General features: G+C 37.4%; 1 protein-coding gene across 4 annotated transcripts in view; it reads right to left on the reverse strand.

Annotated features, from left to right (window-relative positions):
• The window catches only part of inpp4b (inositol polyphosphate-4-phosphatase type II B), a 181,739-nt gene that overhangs the window by 47,119 nt on the left and 109,217 nt on the right, over positions 1-25,403 (reverse strand). For all 4 annotated transcript variants that reach the window (XM_084093431.1, XM_084093430.1, XM_084093433.1 and 1 more), the window contains 2 exons: positions 23,386-23,494; positions 6,858-7,038 (listed from right to left, as the gene is read on the reverse strand). In XM_084093431.1, the coding sequence (XP_083949557.1) occupies positions 6,858-7,038; positions 23,386-23,494 (290 nt within the window). The remainder of the gene's footprint in view (positions 1-6,857; positions 7,039-23,385; positions 23,495-25,403) is intronic.

Below are 25,403 nucleotides of genomic sequence, written 5' to 3' on the forward strand. Positions count from 1 at the left end.
TAAAAAATATGTATACACTACAGTACAAGCACTACAAATGTGTCTGTATATGTATGTGTGTGTGTGTGTGTGTGTGTATTAATTGGCACAAAATACTTTTGGGAAGTTGACGTGTCCATCTAAAACTATTTTAAATACGATTTTGCCAATTTTGTTTTAGAATCAATGCATTCTGCTTTAATAACTTCATTTATGACAAAGAAGCCTTTGTCACACTAGCCATTTCTGAAAGATCATTTTTTCACTATTGGCGTTCAAATAGCTGTGGCATTGCTTAAAAAAAAAACGAAAGAAAAGAACCCAGTTAGGCCTCGCTTATCTTTTCAATGTAATTTGTCAGCCGTCACCAGTAAGGTTTACTCAGTGTCCTCATATTTCAGGGGCAATTGTACAGATGCTGGATGGGACATTTGCATATCACCAAATCAACGCCCCTGTGACCTTTTCTCTACCCCACCAATCATTATTTTAGACATGATAATCACATCCCAGAATTCATCAAATTCTCCAGCAATGAACTTCCACGCTCCCTCTGTTTCTATTCTCACCTGTCTGAAATGGCGGCGTGTTTTAATGCAGCTTTCCCGAGCTATTTTTAAACTCAATGGCATTTTAACAAGCCCGGTCTTCTTCACACTCTCCACACTTTGAGTTACCGGCAGTGAGGTGACATTCCTGAGAGACAGTTTTTCATTCGCCTCATCACGCGTCAGGATCTGAAGCTTCCGTGTCATTACGGAAACACACATTCTTGAGAACAAGCGTTGATTCTCAGACATGTGCAACAGTGACAGGAGCTGCAGGAAAGGTGAATAGACTAGACCTCAGATACCCAAACTTTCTTTTGCCACTTCAATAGTTTTCAAAGTTTGCCCCCTCCCTGCCACACTTTCTGGGAGAAAACATGAACATGAAACCTGCTTTACTTTTGATTTATTTTCATTTATATGCACCAATTTAAAAGTTCCTAACTACTATATGCACTTGTATTGATGCATAAAAATTAGGGCTGTCAAAGTTAGCGCGTTAATAACGCGTTAACGCAAAATAATATTAACGGCACTAATTTTTTTAACGCGCGATTAACGCAGCGCGTATTTTCTGTTTGACCCGTGGCCCAACCCCTAGTTGGAGAAATGGAGATACACAGTGTTGCCAACTTAGCGACATTGCAGACCCCTTTAGCGATTTTTTTCCCCTTCAACAAGCGCCCAAACCTTATTTAGTTTCTGAGAATCTACCGGTAATGCCGGTACTGCTCTCCCAGCACGCACGCGCGCGCCTCTCTCTCTCTCTCTCTCTCTCTCTCTCTCTCTCTGCGTCTCGCGCGGAGGAGCAGCTCTTTAATTCACAGATATTATGTTGCTTCTCTAATTTTACAAGTATAGCCGAAATCAGAGCACAGATATTGTCTTTATCTTATGTGTATTTGATTTCACCAGACGACGGCTCGATTATCAGAATTTTTGTGCAGATTAACTTAACATCTTAGGGACCGTTCGGTATTTATGGAAGGGGCCACCGGAGGAAAATAGGGGAGGGTCATGTCTTTTTATTCTTTGTTGAGGGGAGGGTCATCCAACTTTTTTTAGTCTAGGGGGAGGGTCACCCAACTTTTATATTCATGAAAACAGCAACATTTCAAAGTGGCTTGTTTGGTGCTATTTTTTTTCCCATTTAGCTCCATGTTGATCTCGCGTTATCAGCCCCCCTTCGATATCAGATGGGTCTGACCCAACAAAAATCCAGTTTGGCGCTGTTTGACAGTGCGCGCGCACTTCAGTTCGCGCTTAGAAAAAGTGCATCATGTCAGAACAGAATGCCAAAGAAATGTTTACCCGGCAAAGCTTTAAAGCACGAGCAAATAATGAACTTTTGCTAAGTGCACAGTGTCCTGTGAGTGTAACTCTACCGCTGCATTAACATGTGATGTGAACGTACGTCGAGTTTTACAGTATTGGGACTGAGGCACCAGAACTGCAGCTGATAGAATGTGCGCTGTAGCGCGATACTACCATATTTTAGATTCCATTCTTATTTTGTTTCCACGATGTGTAAGATGTAGGGCTACCACATCTTTAAATTACTATTAGTATTATTTAAGTTAACATAAAATACGTAGACCTACACCACAAAAACTAGTTGAGGATAAATTCGTTAAAATTGGGCGATTCCAGTGTTATGTTTATTTTTGCAGTCAAAACTTGAAATATAAATTCTCAGAAAATGCATTTAATACCAATATTTTGAAACGTCTGAAAGGAGTCAAGACATTAGAAAAATATCAGTCTACACATGCGTTTTATATTTAATATGAGGGAAATACACATGTGACGTGACACAAAAAATCTTTAACTTTTAGGTGGCAAAATATTTTTTAGTAATTGTATAAATTGCACTGTGCAAACCAAAAGATATATACCCACCGGATGAATAAAGATCGGCCTCCACAGAACATAAAATATTATTTTTATTTTATTTTTCGTGTTCGCATTTATGTGAAAAAAAAAACAAAACAATGTTATGGACGTGACAGTTCTCCATTACGGACATGACTGCTCTGAAAGCGACTTTAAAAATTTCACAGAGACCTCAAACAGAAAAGCACAAAGCCTTTCTTTAAAGTGAATTTTTTATTTTTTATTTTATTGTATCTTAATTTTAATCAATGTTTCATCTGGATTTAATAAATAAGAAGTAAATATAGTAGAAAATAGATAGGCCTAATCATGACACGGAGGCGCGGGCGAGTGAACTGGACTCTTGTCTCATAAATGAACCGAAACTCAACGTAAGGTATTCTACTTGCCTCACAGACCTGAGAAATATATAGAAAGCTTGAAATGTCTACTTTTAAACAGAACAATTCATAACGAAGGAAAACAGACTGCTTTCTGCTTATGAAATGTGCATTTCTCTCTGGCGCGTTCTGAGAAGATCGCGACGCATCGTCAACTTCATCTTTGCAGTCGACACAGAAAACACTTGTTTATTAATAAACAATTAAAATGTCTCCTCGCTATATTTGACATATTAATAATCATTACTTTTGCCGGTTCTTTGTGACAGCTTTTAGATGCTTTATTCGCAACGCCACCCACATGTTGAACGAGTCACACCGCATCAGCACCGAAAACATGATCTAAAATCAAAAATCGTGATACGAACCGAATCGTAGGTTTGGTCTATCGTTACAGCCCTAGTAAGATGAGAAAGCAAGAGTTTATGGTTTAAAAAACAAACAAAAAAAAACAAAACAATGGCTATCTGAACATCTTTGCCAAGCGCAAACCAGTACAGAAGTAGGCTAATCAATAAATTATCGGGGAGGGTCATGCCTTTTTTCACAATCATTTTGGAGGGTCATAGAAAAATGTATTGCTGGCGAAGGGAGGGTCATGTCTTTTTTGACAACAGATCTCAAAACTCCTCCGGTGGCCCCTTAAATAAAAAACGAACAGTCCCTTAGAAGGAAGAGCTGGTTATGTCTTAATGGGTCGCGTTTCAGTCACCATTTCAAATTCATTCCGTTGACAACAGAAACAGTAAAATATACCAATGAAAACATTTTTATTGAGAATTTAGCTTCATCAAAATGGGCACAGAGAGAGACAAACTACAATGTAATAATAAATAATTAATGTAGCCTACATTTAGCATTTTTAGAAGAGCTGCCCCTGTCATGCAAAAATCTAAACATGTTTGTGTTAGTAAATTGCTCAGTGCAAAGAAAGAGAAGTAGTGGTAACCTGGCATTTTTTTGTTCTTTCTACATGTCTAATAGACATGAACAAGTTCTTTGAAAAACATCTATGACCTTTGAAACATGTCTCCTCCTTATGCTCTATATTGACTATGGTTTCAATAATAAACATACATTTGCATAAAGCATCTATTTATCCATGCCCACGTTGATTAGAGTATTACAAACTTGAAAAGTATTAATTTAAGGTACATTTAGAACAAATAAAAAAACGTGCGATTAAATGCGATTAATCGCGAGTTAACTCATGACAATCATGCGATTAATCGCGATTAAAAAATTTAATCGATTGACAGCCCTAATAAAAATGAAAATGATTAAAACTCATTCTTACCTCGGTTAATCATGAGAAACCTTAAAATTAAAAATTAAATATTTTGAAACAATGTAATTGCTGTCCGGTCAAAATAATAAAGCAAAAATAATGAAAATAAAATTGAAATGTATAAATACAATATGAAATAAAATAAATTACAATAAAGTAACTAAATATATATTTTGAATCAACTTCGTTACATCTGCTGTGTGGTCAAAATAATAAATAATAAAACAAAAAATAAAAACATAAAACAAAACATATATAAAATAATGGTAATGTGACAAATCTAAAAAAATAAAATAAAATAAAAATTAGTTGTTTGTAAATTGGTTGTAAATTGTCTGGAATAAAAATAAAATAAAAAATAAAAATATTTTGAAAACTTATTGCAATTGCTGTTTGGTCAAATAAAAAAAATAAAAAATGAAAATATATAATATATAAATAAAATAAATATATATATTAAAACAAATTAGTTACAGTTGATGTTTAGTCAGTGTGATGGCTCTAAACATAAATAAACAAATAAATAAATTAGTTCTTTGTAAATTGGTTGTAAATTGTAGTTTGGAATAGAATAGAATAGAATAAAGAGTAGAGATCTAATGCAACATCAACACGCACACACACACACACTGGCTCTGGAGATTTCAATCAGCTTGAGCGTCTGATCACGCGGGACCGTCACACTTCTAATCAGGAGGTGAAGAGAGGAGAATGAAGAAATGTAGGTGGATGATTGCCCATGCTCCTCTGTGGCAGAAACAATCCCTGTGTCACAGATTGCACACTGACGGCACCAGATGTAATTCATTAATTACAAACATAAAACACCAAGGCCTCCAAACCAGATCCTCGGCTTGGTGCTTCTGTTGGGTTTGGCAGAGGGGAACATGACAGACCGATGGCCGTTTGTCAAAGAGCCTCGATGTTTGCTAATCGACCCGTTTCAGGCCAGGACTGGGTGGTCTCAGTGAACGGGACGACGTGGCTTAATGACAGGAACATGCTGTGTTTGCTCATGCTAAATCTGCTTTTGTCCTCAGAAACACATGACACAACAGAACAGATTCAGTGAGCATACAATTTGATTTAATTTATATGCCACCATGGTTTTTGTTCATTGTACCACGGTAAAACCATGTTTTCAGGCCTTACCATGATAGTAATATCATACAAAGAACTATGGTATATGTATATGGTAATCATACAGTATAGTAATGTACATCAAAGCACCATGGTATTACCATCTGATACGATTCCTGTACCAATTGAGTGTGATTCAGTGGCAGAAACACTAGACATCGTTTCTGTCACTCGATCACCAGCAGCAGTGCCGGCCCGAGCCTTTTGGGGGCCCTAAGCAGAATTTGATTTGGGGGCCCCCTCCCACCACGCAGAGTCACCTGTTTGACGATTGTTGACACAATGTCACGCTATAATGTTACATTATAAATTAATACAATGAGGTTATGTATTAATACAAAATAAATACTTAATAAAAATAGATACTTAAAAACGTTTTAACTTTTTCTTTACTCTTTTACTAACTCTTTGAAACTTCCGAAAACAAACTGTCACAAAACATATTAAAACAATTATTTGCAAAATATCCTCCAACGTTTTGCAACACTTTGCAGTTTTGCGCATGACTCAAACACTGGCAGACACAGCAGCAGTTGTAGGCAGGAATATTGATCATGAAATCAGAATTTTATTAGAAATTTTATTTCAAAATTAGAATTATTAATACTTTCATTCATTAATGTCACTTGTTTAAGTTAATTAATATGTAAAAAAAAAAAAAAAAAAACTTGATTGGGGGCCCCCTGGTGGCGAGGGGGCCCCAAGCAGCCGCTTAGTTCGCTTATGCCTCGGGCCGGCCCTGACAAGCAGCTTCAGAATGTGTGACAGTAAAGTATTTCATTAGAAAAGATATTTGCCCTTAAAGCATGAACATTTGCAGGACTATTAATAGACGCACTATCAGCTGCACGATTCAGACTCATTTTACATTTATGCTCCCAAACCACCGTCTTGAAGATTAATACTTTATTTAAATTTTTACTTCTGCTTTAAAACTTTATGTAATTCCAAATTGACTTGGGTATTCAAGGACACTGGCTGAAATAGTCCTTCGTATGAAGATTTTTCAAAGTTTTTTTTTCTTTTTATGAGTCATAGTAATACCGTAATGAATCTTTCCAGTTATTATCATGTCAGTTATTATCAGTTATTATCAAAAAAACTGTGATTTAAAAAAATAAAATAATTAAATATATTATTGTTTACTTTTAACGAGAATGTTTTTTGGTTTTGGTTTCAGTTTTAATTAACTATAATAAACATGCACGCACGCACGCACGCACAAACACTCACTCACTCACTCTCACACACACACACTCACTCACTCTCACACACACACTCACTCACTCACTCAAAAAACAGCAATATTGTGAAATATTATTGCAATTTAAAATATTTTTGAATGTAATTTATTCCTGTGATCAAAGCTGAATTTTCCGCATCATTACTCCAGTCTTCAGTGTCACATGATCCTTCAGAAATCATTCTAATATGCTAATACTTTCCTGATTATTATCAATGATGAAAACAGGTTGTGCTGCTTCATATTTCTGTGAAAAGCCATGATCCATTGTTTTCAGGATTCTTTAATGAATAGAACGTTCAAAAGAACAGCATTTATCTGAAACATCATCATTATAAACGGCTGTGCTGTCACTTCGGACAGTGTAACTGCGTGAGGAGCCTCACCTTCTCCTCCAGGCTCTTCAGGACGTCCCGCAGAGCTTCAGCGGAGCAGTGCTGGGCCTGGAGCAGCTGGTCGGCCAGCGCAGAGATGAGCGGCTGGAGCTGGGACACCACACTCAGGATCTCACGCGCACGGGCCGTCTGATCCGGGGGATAGTAGATGCACTGATACGCTGTGCTGTGGCTGGAGGACATCGAGAGAGAGAGAGAGAGAGAGAGACTTAATTAATAACAGCAGGGAGATCAAGAGCGTAGTGCTGGGTGGTGTGGCCAAAAATTCATATCACGGTATTTTTCAAAATTATACCGGTTTCACAGTATATGACGTTTTTATTTTATTTTTTTTAGCATGAATGGGGGGGGGGGAATACATATATATATATATTGTAATAGTGCCTGTATGTACAGTATCAATCATCAGTGTATATAATAAAAAATTATATGTAATATGATATATAAATAATATAGTCTGATACATATGAATATACAAAATAAACATAAAATATTATAACTATATAATTAAAATATATTTTAAAATATATTATTTAAATTATATATATTATTCTTCTTTTTTTTCTTCTTCTTTTTCGCCTACTGTTTAGTGATTGGTATGTTCTAGGAAATTATTGTAAGACATATTCATACTCTGAATGGAGGCCTGAATTCATGTCTGGCATCTTTCACTCTCAGTCCATTGTGAGACGTATCGTCATGTTTGCAGACAGAGGTTGTATATATAAACATCCCGAGGGTCAGAGCGAGGGTAATGCGTCATAAAATAGTAGATTATGACTTTATTTGGCTACAAAATGTGTAAGTGGCCATCAGGAGGGGAAATGAACAGCTAAAAATGCGTGATGTATTCCCTTTAAAAGAGCCATCTCTATTGCCCACCAGTGTCTTCTGAGCTGAGATGAAACACAGGCCGTGATGTTCAGTATTCACACAGGGATTGTAATTGGTTGGTCTGGGTTTATTACATATGTTTCGCGTTCAGATTGCTTCATTGATGTCACAGTGCTGTAATCACACCAGTTTGATGATGACAAGATGACGCTCTTCTAGTGCTGGGCGGTATACCAGTTCATACCGAATACCAGTGTTTATTTTTGTTATGATATGAATTTTTTATATGCCGCAATATGTGTGTGGCTTTAACACCGTTGGGAACACGGCGCAACACTGTTTGAGAGGGTCGCTTTTCACTGTTGCACTGTGGATGATACACATGTGTTACTAAGTGTGATGGTGAAGATGGAGAGGTTAAACTATAATTGATAGTTGTCAAATTATATTACAGTGTTTCCCATACATCGGTTCACAATATCAACACTGCCCGCCACAAATAGATTTTCCAAAAGGTCTGATGACATCTGCTGTTCTTCCAGAAACACCAACGCTATAATCATTGTTCATTTGTTGTGCCTTCTCCAAACTCCAAAGGACTTCTGGCTCTTTGAAAAAAGAAACGTTCAACCTCTTTTAATCCTGCGGTGATCTGCCCGGTGTAATAATTCACAATTTCTTTGTTGCATTTATTCCAGCTGGAACAATTTTTATTAGGAAATAGAATATATATATATATACAGTATATATAAATCTATCTACTGTATTTCATCAATACTGATATTATGGATGAAACATCTACAGTAGGTAGATTTTTTTTGCATGTATAAGAAAATTTGATATTAGATTATTTAAAAGTGTTTAACAGCATTACATTTAACATTAACACTAATTCGACATTATAAGCGTAATTCTCTGAACTACTGTGACACTGTTATTAGTCCCATCTGGAATTCATTTAGAATAAATTTGCCATTACAAATATTTCTCCATCAGTTACTCATAAATGAGAGCCCTGCCATGTGTATAGAAGTCAAACGCCAGTTTCTCTCAATATAGTCATAAATGTGTCCACTTGAAAGAACACACGACGATAAGTGCCTAAATGTTAGATAAGGCCTTAAAGAAAGTCCTCAAGCAGCCGAAGTGTCACGAGTATCCAATTCAAGTCCGCTATTAACGGCAGTCGTGAGATTTCTTAAGATGGCATCAAACACAGAACGACATCCACACTCGAACGAGGTGATAATGAGGAGAATCTGCGGGCGGTGACATCAGTGTTTCCCGCTAGTTCAGCCGGACACCAGTCCGTTCGTAAGTTTGTTTGTGATGCTGGAGATTAGAGACGGAGTTTGTGCCCTGTACCCTAACCCTAGATCAGCGTATCCGGGAGAGAATTCAGATAATTGGCTCCCGGGAGGATCGCTAACCATCGCCGCTCTGAGCAAATAAAAGGCCTTGCTTAAAGAGAGGAGACACACACCAATGGACAGTGAAAAATATGTGAGAACATCAAAAACACAAGCCACTGGACTCATTTAGCAGGTCTAAAATGACACAACACAGCAGGGAATACACTCCAAAAGTCAAACTGATGGTTAATGTCAGTGCAGGGGAGCAAAAAGTAGTGACAAACTTAAACACATTTTCGTTTTTCCAACAGATTTAGCAGTATAGCTTGACAAAGCACTACTTCATTACATTACTTCAACCAGCTGGTAAGGACCAGTTAATTTCAAGCAACTTTTGTAGTCCAAAAAATAGACCCACTGATTAATTTGATTAATCACTGATCGCTTTCACAAACGTTTCTGCAAATAGTCTGTTTTAGAGAAATGATTTGTTCTGACTGCTCATTTCAAAGAACTGGGGCATTCACTATTGATTTGAGTCACTGTTGCTACAGTGTTCATTTGGGTTTGTTTTAATCAAATTGCTTCGTTCCGGCAGCTCATTTTTATGAACTGGTTTTAAAACGTTTTGCTGATTCATTTGATCCATTACTCAAATGTGTTCAAATTGGTTCATTTAGACAGCTCATTTCAGTGAGTGGCTTCAAAAATAGATTGAATGATTCCTTTGAGTTATCATCACTCAATTTTTTAGCAATTCTGTTCATTCTGACAATTCATTTCAATCGACTGGTTTAAAAAATGATTTTACTGAATCATTCATCCAATAGTGTTCATTTTGTTTTAATCAAATCGATTCATTCAGAAAGTTAATTTCAATGAAATTGTTCAGATTCACAGATTTTTTTTTATTTTTTTATTTATTGCTCAAAAGGTGTTTAGAAAAGTCAATTTGAGTTTTAGCGATTCATTTCAATTGACGAATTTGACACATTTAAAAATAGACCATTTGAGCCAGTACTCAATAGAGTTTACAAAATGTAATTCCAATCAGTTTGATTTTTAATCAAATTGATTAGTTCAGACAATGAATTGGCAAAAATAGATTCATCAATTAATTTGAAGCATCACTCAAAAGTGTTTAGAAATGTCCATTTGATTTGATTCAGTGATTCAGTTCATTGCAATTTAATTTTGCAAAGATTAATTTGAGTCAAAGTATTACATTTTAATTTTTTGGTAGCACAATAAATATTTGCAATGCATAAAATGTACATTATCATAAAAAAACTAATTCAGATCCTATTTTTTTGTGCCATTAGCTATACATTTAATTAGCAACTACTTATCTTCACTGCAATTGCTTTAAATTGAGTAGTTGTATAATAACACTGTATGCAATATGTGAACAACTCTGAGACTGATGAAACAAAAACATTTTAAAATCGATAAATGGCAGTGTCCTATAAATCAAATGAATGTGAGGCAGAAAGGGTGTGACGTTTCATCACAACACTTATTAGGATGTGATTCACAGAAAGTGGCAGGAATATAATGCCATCTGAGACCCGGCTGGATGGCTAATGACTTGTTGGCCGAACACCTCAGGAGAGCCAGACCTGATCTAGCCTGAAGAAGTTCTTTATCAACCTGGCTTCAAGAAAACAGCATTTGTGCCGCAGCCGACTCATTCATCACAAACCCTTCAGCTTCTCCAATCTCAAAGCCCAGACCGAATCCTTCAGATGTTTTTTGCATTTTCATTTACAAGTGGGCCAAGTAGATGGCGTATTATAAAACGAGGCAGAGACAATACTCAAATATCACTGGGAGATATAGCAAATAGTCTGATTAGCATAGTAGTCACATTGATTTTAGCATGCCACTTTGTTTAAATTAAATGATTCAAAATAATGATTCACAGATCTACTTGAATCATCAGTAAGTTGTGATCCGGAAAGATTCTGAGACATTTTACGTACAAATTGTTTAAAATATTTTCTCAAAGACAGCAGTAAATATAAATATAAATTAACAGTGTATATATATATATATATATATATATATATAAATATAAATATAAATATATATATATATATATATATATATATATATATATATATATATATATATATTATTGTATTTTTATTATTGAAATAAATATTATAATATTATATTAAAATGTAAATGTACATATATTCGACAAAGCAGTCAGGAGAGTTAGTATATTAACGTTGTAGGATTTGAACTTGAAAAGCGGTGTGAACTGACGTCTTTCCGCGGTTGAAACAACATTCCTTCTGATGTTCATTCATGTTTATTTGATGCTATAAATTAACTAGATAGAAGAGATGATCGGCTCACGAGCAGCTTTAACTGAGCGATCTGTCACGACACATTAAAGAGACACAAAACGGTAGCCTATTTATTGTTTAAATTTCTTTAAAAAAAGACCAAATTTGAAAGTTGCTACTTTGTTTCATATCAAAAGTAACCTGCTCTGTCCTGTCTGTCGACGTGTTGTCAGTTTCCTCTTCAGTCCTCCATGTATTTTTCACTGCGTGAGAACATGTGTGGCGTGATGAGAGCGGCGTGGCTTGTCAGACATAGCAACAGTAACTAAAGAGGGCGGGTCTTTGCGAACGGTCTGTTTTGTACCTTTAGCATAGTTAGCTTTTTCTTTGAAATCAATACAAGATTGATTCCAACAATTTTTCTATACTGAACCACGTTAAATTACCAATAGCCTTATAGCTTGTGCAGCTGCAGTCAAAACCTCTTCCACAAAGCCTCATTGTCATACAATTAAATATACTGTCTACTCTAAAGTCTATAATCAAATATACAGTTCTTCAAAAGGGTGCATAACTAGCCTAAAATAATCTACATCGCAGCATCAAACACACACAGCAGGGAAGAGGGAAATTTCACCACAGAACAGCAGGAAATATTTCAAAGGAGCGCTACCATTAGCCACATCCTACACATACACGAAGATCAGTTAATGTGCAGTCTGGATATTCATAAATGATCAATGGATATAAAAATGATGCTAATGAGAGAAAAAGCAAACGCCAAGCCCCTCAGTGCAATAAGGCCCACATCTCTGGTGTGTCTCTCATTAAATGTACAAATGTAAAGGCAGAGAGGGACATTTACGCCACAGGACAAGAGCAAGCGGCAACATTCTGATCTGAAAAATGAAGCCTACCCGGAAGTGCGAAAAACTGCAATACATCGAAAATCCACTAGAGGGAGGTCCCAAAAGGGAGCAAATGTCCATAGACCCCATGTTAAAATGTCCGTTTTCACAGCATAAATTCATGTTTTTACAGGTTGGTCCCATGGACTTTTATTGTATTTTTCGATAGCTTCCGAGTGCCTGACAACTGTGAGGGGGGTGAATTTTTTTGAACTCGTTAGTTTAGATCATATTTAGATATAAAATTTATGACAATAAGGGCGTGGTTAACTTTGATTGACAGCTTGATTGACAGCTGACAAGGCAGCGCCACGGAGAATGACAACATAAGAAGCGCCATTTTTTAATACAGTTGACATATAATACTAGTTTCTGTATCATGAAATGTAGTTTTAAGAGTTTTTCAGGCGAGAATGTTATACAATAGTTGTTTAAAGCTCAAATCTGTGGTTTATTTAAAGATTTATGAAAATTTTATCCAGTTGATCCAGCGATGACCGGGCGATCGGCGTTCATGTACCCCGCCTGGAGCAACCTTTCCTCGGCTAGACGTTCTGAGGTTTGCCGCCAATGCCGCGGACTCTGGCGTCTCTGTAGTGGTTAAACATGAGATATAATTCGTCTTGTCTATATCTAATGGCCGATTTTTGGTCTCGTGAATCTATAATTTTTTCCCTGGGCAATCGTTTTGGCTGAGGGGAAGTTTCATAACTTTATAAGCTATTTAACTTTACCGATGTATGGTTAGACTAGAGCGCTGACTTTGTATGTTTGACTGAATTGTTTGCTTTATTTGTATAGCTTCTTATACCTTTTACTTATACTTTTATAATGGCTAATATTGATAAAACTGAAATTTAACAAAAAGAGACTGGGTTGAGTTTTGTCATTTTAAATTTTAATACAACGAAGATGATCTGTAATGTTGTTTACTGCAAAATCTGTTGTTTAGTACAAATGCACATATTGCCTGGACCATAAAATGTTTAATATTTTTATATTATATTTAAAATGAAAAGAGGCAGGTTTGTGTTTTATATTTTGTTTTTTCATAAATAGGCAAACGTTATGTGCAGTTGAATATAATCAATATGCGTTGCCTGAACCACATTTGTGTGGCTATAATGTTTAAGATTTCTTTAAATGAAAACGAAAAGAGTTAGTATGGTGTTTTATAACATATTTCGTTGCCTAAAATATACACAGAGATAACCGGAGTAGCAGAGCGAGCTGAGTGACGCGCGCTGCGTCAGAAGGTGGGCGGGGTTAGGATTTCCCAAGATTTTCCAAGATGGCGCCGCCCATACCCCCCATAAACGGCTTCAAACCCGTTCTTCAATAAGTCTATGGGTGACGTCACAGACGCTTTGTCCATATTTTTTACAGTCTATGGACAAGAGTTTACACCAGGCCAGGCCAGGGGTGTATAATATGGAGAAAGCTATATCTGAAAGCATTCCTATTCACTCCTAGGCAGGAACAACACTTATACCAGCAAACAAAAATATGTTATAAGAACATTTGGCAAAGATTCCCATTAAGTTAAATTCTCTGAACGTTCAAAACATACATTTTTTAATTGTTTTGAAAACGTTTTCTTGGTTGCATGAACTTTAAGGGAACATTGCATTTTTTTTTCAATTTGCAAACATTATGGGAAAGTTACTTTTGAATGTTCTCTGAACGTTCTAAAAAAGTAGCAACTGTAGATGAATGTTTTGAGAACATTATTAGACATTATAAGACATTATAATAACATTATAAGACCAGATAACTTTTGAACGAACATTTTATTACTAGGGGTGTAACAATATATCGTGTCACAATATATCGCAATACAAAAATGCATCAATATGTATCGTGGATAGTGACAATCTGTATTGTGTATAATTCACCAAAAATGAAAACTACTGTGTGAGAAAAAAATTCACGTTTACAGAGTTTTAGTGTCAGTACTACATTAAACTACTACAGGTACATATAATGTTGAATATAATGAATAATAATGCAATGGGGGAATATTTGTGTGTCCTGATAATGCCAAATTTCTTATGTTACCAGTAAAAGTGGCCTACATTATTTTAAATATATCTAGTCAGTAACCTTTTACCATATGTCTTGGAGTATCGCAATAATATCGTATCGTGAGTTCAGTATCGTGATACAGTGAGGAAAATAAGTATTTGAACACCCTGCTATTTTGCAAGTTCTTCCACTTGGAAATCATGGAGGGGTCTGAAATTGTCATCGTAGGTGCATGTCCACTGTGAGAGACATAATCTAAAAAAAAAATCCAGAAATCACAATATATGATTTTTTAACTATTTATTTGTATGATACAGCTGCAAATAAGTATTTGAACACCTGTCTATCAGCTAGAATTCTGACCCTCAAAGACCTGTTAGTCTGCCTTTAAAATGTCCACCTCCACTCCATTTATTATCCTAAATTAGATGCACCTGTTTGAGGTTGTTAGCTGCATAAAGACACCTGTCCACCCCATACAATCAGTAAGAATCCAACTACTAACATGGCCAAGACCAAAGAGCTGTCCAAAGACACTAGAGACAAAATTGTACACCTCCACAAGGCTGGAAAGGGCTACGGGGAAATTTCCAAGCAGCTTGGTGAAAAAAGGTCCACTGTTGGAGCAATCATTAGAAAATGGAAGAAGCTAAACATGACAGTCAATCTCCCTCGGACTGGGGCTCCATGCAAGATCTCACCTCGTGGGGTCTCAATGATCCTAAGAAAGGTGAGAAATCAGCCCAGAACTACACGGGAGGAGCTGGTCAATGACCTGAAAAGAGCTGGGACCACCGTTTCCAAGGTTACTGTTGGTAATACACTAAGACGTCATGGTTTGAAATCATGCATGGCACGGAAGGTTCCCCTGCTTAAACCAGCACATGTCAAGGCCCGTCTTAAGTTTGCCAATGACCATTTGGATGATCCAGAGGAGTCATGGGAGAAAGTCATGTGGTCAGATGAGACCAAAATAGAACTTTTTGGTCATAATTCCACTAAACGTGTTTGGAGGAAGAAGAATGATGAGTACCATCCCAAGAACACCATCCCTACTGTGAAGCATGGGGGTGGTAGCATCATGCTTTGGGGGTGTTTTTCTGCACATGGGACAGGGCGACTGCACTGTATTAAGGAGAGGATGACCGGGGCCATGTATTGCAAGATTTTGGGGAACAACCTCCTTCCCTCAGTTAGAGCATTGAAGATGGGTCTTCCAACATGACAATGACCCGAAGCACACAGCCAGGATAACCAAGGAGTGGCTCTGTAAGAAACATATCAAGGTTCTGGCGTGGCCTAGCCAGTCTCCAGACCTAAACCCAATAGAGAATCTTTCTAGAGAAGATCTGTGTGGAGGAGTGGGCCAAAATCCCTCCTGCAGTGTGTGCAAACCTGGTGAAAAACTACAGGAAACGTTTGACCTCTGTAATTGCAAACAAAGGCTACTGTACCAAATATTAACATTGATTTTCTCAGGTGTTCAAATACTTATTTGCAGCTGTATCATACAAATAAATAGTTAAAAAATCATACATTGTGATTTCTGGATTTTTTTTTTTAGATTATGTCTCTCACAGTGGACATACACCTACAATGACAATTTCAGACCCCTCCATGATTTCTAAGTGGGAGAACTTGCAAAATAGCAGGGTGTTCAAATACTTATTTTCCTCACTGTATGTATCGAATCGTGACATGAGCGTATCATTACACCCCTATCTATTACCGTTACATTTGTTTAGGACTTTGAGAGAACCTTGCCAGAAAGTTCTGCCAAAGTTCAGAGAACTTTCCGTTAGCTGGGATGGAGTCAAAGTACACACACTCAAATCCACCACAAAAACACTCGATCCCGCCATCTGGAAGAAGACGGTTATCATTGTGCAGAAAGCAAATCGACTGCTAAACGACAGAACATTCTAGTCATGCAGACACACTCAAATTAAAGGCAAATAAAAAGCTTGCGGATGTTAAAGAGAAATAAATGCCCGGCTCTGGGGCGGCCTCAGGGAACCAGAGAAATGGATATTGATTGGCTCTCACATAGCAGGCCAATCAAAGCCATTGTAGCTGCATATTACATCGGGCCGAGCGTCCAGCCCTGACCTGATGGATTCTTCCCTGCTTGGCTCTATAGGCAGAAGAAAAGACAGATGGCTCTTTCATTTCACTTTCAGCGTATTTTTTCCCCAGCATCCTTTTTCCTCTGATACATTAATAACGGCCAATAATCGTGTCTGTCCAATTATTTGTCCTCTAATCAAAGAAAAAGCAAAAAAGGTTGCTTTCCAGGAAGGTCCGGGCGGATGTGTGAATGAATATGGGTTTGCTCGTGAGGTCATCTCTCATTGTCCATGGAAATACACAAATTGATCGTTCACGCACGAGTTCTGCTGCACTACTTTGTCATTGTTACATATTGTGTGAACTCCCCCTTTATTTGTTCATAGATTAAAAAACAACCTAGAATGGAAGTTAAAGAGATCATTCACTGAAAAAAAATGAAAATTTTTCATTATTTATTACAAATAATTTTTATAATATTTATATATATATAAAAACCTTTTTTCATCAGTGGAACACAAAAGGAGACACTTTGAAGAATACATTCGGTCGCTCTTTTCCATGCAACTACAATGGGGACTCTTATCTTTTAGGCTTCAAAAAGGACTTAAAAGTATCATAAAAGTAGCCTATACAATACTATACTACACTTTCAAGTCTTTGAGAGTAGCTTTTTGTGAGCAACCAACCAAATTTAAATCAATATTCACCTAACTCTATCTGCCATAGTTCTGCTTAGCCGGACTGTGAACATTTCATTCTTTTGAGTCGGATCTTTCCAATGAATCAAATGATTCAGGTGATAAAACCAGTTCACACTTGGCATGTTTGGTTGGATTAAAACGAACCCTGGTGCGACTGCTCTGTCACTTATTTGAATAAGTGTGAACGCTGTCATCCTCGCAGCAGATCTGTGTGCGTGTGTGTGTAACGCAGTCCTGCCGACTCATTTACACATTTTATGAGCTCTTCACGAGTTCTCAGCTGGTCAAAATACCATCATATGAAGCTACGCACATACAGCGAGCGCATTTCGCCCAGAACACAGCATTGTTTTGGATGTTCGGTAAGATCCGTCCCGAAATATCCGTAATAAAAGCCGACCAATCAGTTTGTGAATGAATCCCTATGCCTTTAGGTTCGGTGTTAAAACGCCAATGTGAACATTTGTTTTCTTTTTGTTTCGGACCAAACGAACCAAGCGAACTGAACTACAAGTGTGAACACACCCTTAGGGGCCGATCACACCTGACGCGTTTTTTGCAGTGAGAGGTGCCTATTTTCAATTGGTTTCCTATGGCAGTGAGCGTTCTGCGCGCTGTTTATGCGCCTGCTGCGCCTCGCGTTTTTGAAGTTGAAAAAAAAGCAACTCCGAGCGGAAAAGCGCTCGACGTCATCGCGTTTTTTTCCACTGTCCAATCGAATGAAGTGAGAGGCGGGCCTTCCGTTTAAGTGATGAAAGCGACAGTTGCTTGAACGCCAGTAGAGTGCGATGATAGAGGATAAACTTGTGGTGCTCTCGCGGGTTACCAGGAGCTTAACGACTTCACGAACCGTAACTACCACAATGTTAACAGAAAGTAAATAAAGGTAATAAAAGGCTGATTTGACGTTTACTTGACTGACAGGACAGCTGTATCATTAGTTGCCTAGCAACATAAAAAACGCAGCGCACTGCTCGTTCTGTGTAATGTAAAGTGCTGTGCACCTCGCGTTTTCGAACCTGAAAAACGCGTCAGGTGTGATCGGGGCCTTAGTCTTCATTCATTGTAATTGCATGCAAAAGTACAATCTTTAAATACCTTTTACTTTCCAAAGAAAGTCACACAGGTTTGGAAGAACACAAGGGAGAGTAAATTACAGTATGCCAGTTTTAATTGTTGGGTGAACTTTCCCTTTAACAAGCATCTTTAACTTCATATGCAAATTTAATACAGCACTGTTTTAATAGAAAGTATTCTAAGGGCCCTTTCACACCTACCTTGTTTGGTCCGGATTTTTGGACTTATTCAGATCCGAATCAAAATTACAGGTGTGAAACCTCCCCCATACCACGGTCCGGACCAAACAGACGAAATTTGGTCAGACAAAAAGAGGTAGAAGGAGGGAGTAATGCTGTAATAACAGTATAGTGGCAACGATATGCGTCTGTTTGTTCATTCTTAAGTTTTTTTTTTCTGTTTTTTTTTTCCATTCTTGTCAAAGTTACCCGCCGAATTGACAACACGTTGACGTCAGACCAATCAATTACAAACCAATCAATGTCAAGACGCAGCCCACATAGATGATGACGACAGGATGCAAGTATGTCATGTAAAGTTCTTTAGTGCGCTCGCATAATTGCAATGTGAAACCAAACCAAAACTTACCGAATGTATAAAATGTATCAAAATATGAACTTTGGTTCGGACCTTGGTGCGGACTTTCAGGTGTGAAAACCCCCTAAAAAAGGAAGGACTCTCTCAGCTTGTGATGAAGTAAAAAAAAAGGAAAATCTGAGGTTGAGGTAAAACATTAGCAAACTCAGAAAGGAAACAAAATGAGGCCCGTCTCAGCCTGGATTAATGTGCAGCGCGAACGCTCTTTCACAAATTGATTTCTCTCAGGTAGAAATGGCAAATGTCCTTGCCTCGTATAAGTGGCGCTCTCGACTGATAAATCTTCCCACCATTGGGGCTGGAAACCTTTGAAAGGATGTTGAATTCCTTCATACTAGTATTCCTCTGTCGGTCAGGCTCAGTAACATGAAAAAACCCGGCACTGTAAAGAAAATAATTGGACTTTGCTTGGTTTTTTAATGAGTCTATCCTCAGGGGGTTTGAGCGAAGTACAACTTAAATGATAAAAAAATTGACACGTTCACATGATCAGCCTCGCATCAACAAAATCACCCCCTAAGATTGCATCCACGAAAGCCAGCTGTGATCCTTCACAAAAATGCAAATAACCGAATAAGAGAAATTTGTGTTGTGGAGCTCTTTACTTTATGGATATCACAAGGGGGCTGAAATGACATGACATGCTTTTCCTTCTTCTTTAGAGGGCTGGGAATTAAAAAAAAAAAACACTAATATTTGAAATGTTTGGTGTGACGGCAAGGACAGACAAACTGCTCAATGACTGCCTGGCATCTCTGATGCATCAACTGAACAGAATATAAAGGAGAAGGAGTGGGTCATGATTGATTTGAGAGTGACAAACATGTCAGGAGAGACTCCAGAGCTGTGCCAATGGGATCCAATTGGGAAACTGTCTGACTCTGAAGTTACTGAAGTCATTAAAGACTCCAGAGAGAGAAAAAACAGTTCTACTATTACTGTATATTCCAGGAGCACCAACAGTTTGAAACTTATACTAAACTTCTGTTATCACAAGTGAACACTGATAACTCATGACAGTACAATCCTTGCAAGTGGTTTTAGCCTGATATGTCAAGCACGACCACTGTTGAGAAGACTAGATAAAGGCTGATTTAACATTAATAAAAACAACAACATCTGCAAAAAACTTTTTTTAATTTTTTTTTACAGGGGCCAGATTCTATGTTGTCGACACACTTCCATTATTATATATATATATATATATATATATATATATATATATATATATATATATATATACATCAATAAAAACAATAACATCTGTAAAATTTTAAACTCTCATTCTTAAAGGTTAAAATTTTAATATTCTTACCGAGTTAGAACTCTACTCTTATTAAAATTAACCATTGGTCATCTTGAGTTTCATACATTTAGATCATGATACCCACAGGTAAAACCAAAGATGGTACCGTAAAAATAAAAAACGACAATATGGTTTCTATGGTATCTGAAATAGGGCTGCAACAAACGATTATTTTGATAATCGATTAATCTAACGATTATTAGAACGATTAATCGACTAATCATCGATTATTTCGCCGACTAATCAGTAAGTTTGGAACGATTATTCAGCCTTTTCAATTAGTTAAAACACCTTTACATAGTTATACATATTCTAACTATAATATAAAAAAAGAAAATCACTTCAGCTTTTGAAATGGTTGTTTTAATGAACTTTGAGCCAACTAAACAGGTCATTCTCTTTAAGTTTTCAGATTTCTGTCCAACTCAAATCACACACAAATGCTCTCTAAGCATTGGTTAAATATTCTGTTCTCTTTCAATAGAAAAAAAAAAAAAAAAAAACAATTATCAGCTGCATTACAGACAAACTTAAACTGCAGACAATTATTATAAGAATAATTTAATTAAAAAAAAATTGACATGACAATTGAGCTGAGCTGACAGAGACATTCTCATTCACCTTTTAATTTACAGTATAAAAAATTAACTGACATGATATTCTTCATAACATCTCCTTTTGTAAGTCTTCATGAATATGTAACGTTAACAAAATACAGGCAAGTGATAAGACTGTAATAACGTTACCTAATAGTTACAATAATAAAAACAGCCCTGACTCCTAAGCTCGATCAAGCTTTATTCTATGCAAAAATAAATCATCACATTACTGTAATTATATTATTATTGTTAATATTATTGCTATTATTAGTAGTATTGCATTCTCTAAAAAGAGATTTACTGCTAGTTATTTAGCTTCAGCTGGAGAACATTCACCTCTCACCGGCTCGTCTCGTGCCGGGTTTTTTCCTCTTTAAGTGTTTTAACATGCATGTTATGCTCCCGTGAAAAGCAAGTTCCGCCTTGCATGTATTGCACACGACAGTATTCTTGGTTTGAAGTTTTGTGAAACTTCACACACCTTGCTAGTTCGGATTCGTTTGCACTCCGTCATAATTCGCGCTGTGTTTTCTTCTACCGCAATAGCATTTGTAACGGCTGCATTACACTCTAGCGCTACAGCGCCGTAGCGGTCAAATCGCGATATTGCAGGCCCTTACATTAGGTCACGTGGGATCAAACGACTACTCGACAACAAAGATATTTGTCAACATTTTTTTATTGTCGACGTTGTCGACAATGTCGACTAATCGTTTCAGCCCTAATCTGAAATGGCTTTATGGTATTTAGTCAATCAACACATTTAGTATAAATACAAATGCACAAAACTATCTTATATCAAATGTATCTGCAATTTGCCCTATATTTTATTTAAAGTCCCCCTGTAGTCAATCCCTACTGTATCCCTTTAAACTATTCTTTAATCACCAAAATGACATATTTAAACGTTTTTTCCTTGAAAAAAATCGTCATGCCTTAAAATAGCTTGAATGTAACTCGACACCCTTGCCTCATTTAGTATACGCGGTTCTATGAATATGCAAATGAGCCCCGCCTCCACTCACTCACTCCAGCTCAGAGATCCACTCGTTGACGATCACATGTTGATCTGATTGGTTGCAAGGTAGTTTGTGATGTCAGAAACACCAGCGATTTCAAACCGTGTTTTTGAGACTGTCTTTGGTTCACTGCAGTTTTAAGGAGAAAATACTCAGCAATGGTGTCGACTTATGAATTTACACATGGTTTGTCTTAAAGCATATTCAAAACTCCACATAGACACATAAACAACATTAAAAACTTGATTTTCACCACAGGGGGACTTTCATACTTAATACATGTCTACATTGATAATATAATAAAATTTGATATGAATATCCCACATTTCTACTACTATACCATGTTTACAGTCAGTGTTACTACAGTAAATCCATAGTAAATGTTGGTGATTTGTGGATTGAAAAGTATTCTACCCGGATCGCATCAGATGTTTTTCCACGTCAGTGTTGTTGAGAACGTCAGCGCTGGTTTCATCTGGCTTTAAACTAGTTTAAATCACCAAGACATTTGTGTTTGTATCGGAGACTTCTGTGCTGAACTCGAACGCTTCTCATTAGATCGCACTGCGCTGTTTAGTGGTCGCGTGATTGAGACGGTCAGCTGGTAAACGCATTTCTTCTAAGCTCACGCTGCGCTGTCTTTTAGGCAGAGATAATAAATGGTCCATGTGCCGCTTTTGCCGCGTTTAATGTTTCTCATAAGCGACAGAAATGGCAGCGCTTATTAGTTATCAAATTTAGTTTCACTCACGGTTTACTGCTACACCTGGCCTAAAATCTAGTGCTGTCAGTTTGTGCTGCCACTGTGAAACTGCATGATTTGTAAATGATGCGTGGCAGGCCACATATAATGTATTCTAATAGACAAGCTGCGGGCCGTTTAAAATTCATCCCCGGGCCACAATTGGCCTGCGGCCGGACCTTGGACACCCCTGCTCTACTCTGATAGTACACCTATGAATGTAAAATCCAGGCTTAACTGAAAGTCTAGGCTTCATTCAAAATCGATAAAGCAGAAAATCATAGCGCTATTGGGTTCACGAAACAGGGCAACTGGAATGTGTGAGGAATTGTGAAACAACTCCATCATTCATCGAAATCAACCGGATTAACCGATTGATCAACTTAAAGAGTCTTAATGAGGGCAAATATTTGAGCCTGAAGGAAAAACATCAACAATATTAACTTCAAAAAGATCAAAATGTGCGCGTGTGGATTAGAGTTCTGCTTCCGAATGATGCAACCTTCGTACAATTCCCTAGAAACGCATCTAAATGTGCTGCAGCTCATGCGGCTTATATTTCTCTCTAGCAAAATAATCAATTTACACAGTGCAAGTTACTGAGACTCACTACTATCGCTATGTGCATCACACAAAGCCAATGTGCAATACGTTTATAGTGTTTTTATAGTGTTTTGCCACCCTTTTTTCTGAGCTTGACAGCCTGTGGTCTCAAAATATTTTAACCAGAAGACACGGATGACAAGGATTACATGAATTTAGAATATCTCATTAAAGGAAAAAACTCGTCAGTGGTCTTGTGTTGACAAATTAATCTTGTATAAAATCATCTCCGCACAAATGACATGACATATTTTGTATTCAAAAAGTGAACTTTCCTAGTTTATATCTCTAAAGGGGGATGCTGTCAAAAGCACAGATGGAGGCTTTTACAGTTTAATACCAGAGCAAAATAATCATGCGCGCATGGCGTGTGCATACGTGTGGAGACTGACCTCTTCTTCTCGGATTCGTATTTGCTGAGCAGTTTCTGCAAGCCTCCGTTCTTGAAGCCTTGCGAATGTGATGCCGGAGCTCCTACTGTGACCACATCATAGAAGGAATCTGTGGAGGAAACAGCAAACATCCTTCAACAGGCCTTACAAATCACAAACAAGCCCACGGCGCACGATTTACGTCTATATTTCATCGTTTTATGTGCTTCCTGTTGTTTTGCGAATACATCCAAACAGCCTGTTCCAGCTGAAGAACTGTGATGCATCTACTGAACAGGGTGTAGAGAGGATCGACGTGCTGTTTAGACATATTTAAATGTGTGATGCGTTTCAAGTATGGAAATCGCCTACGCAACAGCAAGGCTCCAGAATTAATACTAGTGAATATCACAAGTAATATGAACAAGATAGTATATGCTACAGTTTTGTCATAAAACTTACATTTATTATCCAAATTTCCAGTTACTACACAGTACAAACATAGTACTTAACTACCCACAATTCTGAGCAATATCCAACTTTACGAATACCAAAAGTGAATTGATTTCTTTGTATTTTAGTCATTTTTAATGAAATGTCATCGGAACATTACATCAAGACCAGCTCATGGACTCTTCAGGAGAAAATCTCAGTACTCCAGGAACACAATCTCAGGCATCATTAGACGACTAAACATTAAGAGCCGTATGCTACGAGGAACAAATGGGTCGCTCCATGAATCAACTACTGTGCAACTGTGCAAATAATATATTCCTTGTATATTTTATATCCTATAAAATGTGTGGTTGTAAAACACTTGTGTTTGTTGCAACTGTTCTGACAATACAATTCATTGAACAAATGGAACACGCAGACTTTATGAGACTCATTCCAATGATTCACCTAAGATCAGATTGCTTTAGTTTAAGGCTTAAAGGAACACAGCGACTTTTTGGGACTTAAAGACTGGAGGTAAAACAAAGACTGGAGGTAAACAGCTCCAGCTAGCATACTGCTCCCAATAAGTGACAAAATAACGCCAACATTTTCCTATTTACATGTTGTGATTTGTATAGTAGCCATCTTCTAACCGTATACATACTGGGAACTATATTCTGAGAAGGCGAAGCACTGCTACTTGTGCAGAGTGATTTGCTTGCAGCACCTGAGAAGCCCCGTGGTGAGGAGCAGAGAGTTCGCTCAGAGTTGGAGTAAATCACTTCGCAGAAGTAGCAGTGCTTCGCCTTCTGAGAATATAGTTCCCAGTATGTATACGGTTAGAAGATGGCTGTGTCTCATGTGACCTTGTTATTTGTACACGCTGTGACTATACAAATCACAACATGTAAATAGGAAAATGTTGACGTTATTTTGTCACTTATTGGGAGCAGTATGCTAGCTGGAGCCATTTACCTCCAGTCTTTGTGCTAAGCTAGGCTAGCGGTGGGTGCGTCAGACAGAGTTACGGCACGCACGGAGATGAGAAGGGGGATCTAACTCTGGGGGATACGTGAATAAACTAAAGTCCCAAAAAGTCGGTGTGTTCCTTTAAAACTAAAGGTTTCAATAATCGAAAGAACTCTTTCCCACTATAAAGAACCTTTTGTGGAACCTTTTCCGTTGCTTAGAGCATAAACAGTGGAGAATATTAATAAATATTATTCATCACCCAATATACACTGAAAGAAAGTGGCGACCAAACGATTCAAACATGAAATTTGGAGTGGTTTAATTTTTAACACCCATTTTTACACTAATTGTGGCCCATTTTCATGATTTCACCTCGTTTTCTCAAAGCCGCCAATGGAGAAAATTAATGTGAAATATCGTGTGCGGCCACTGTGGAGGTCATACACGGCATCTGCAGTATTTCTGCTAGATTTATGCAAGGTCAACCAATCGGCTCCACGGGAAGTGAGCACGAAACATTAAACAGAAAATAATGATTCAGGTCCCTTCAAACATGGGATCGTGACGATCCTTCGCTTCATTCCTTCGCTAATGACGACGAGGTTCTTGTGTGACGACTCGGATCCCAC

This window comes from Abramis brama (assembly GCF_963993115.1).
Source record: "Abramis brama genome assembly, chromosome: 2".
Classification (NCBI taxonomy): domain Eukaryota; kingdom Metazoa; phylum Chordata; class Actinopteri; order Cypriniformes; family Leuciscidae; genus Abramis; species Abramis brama.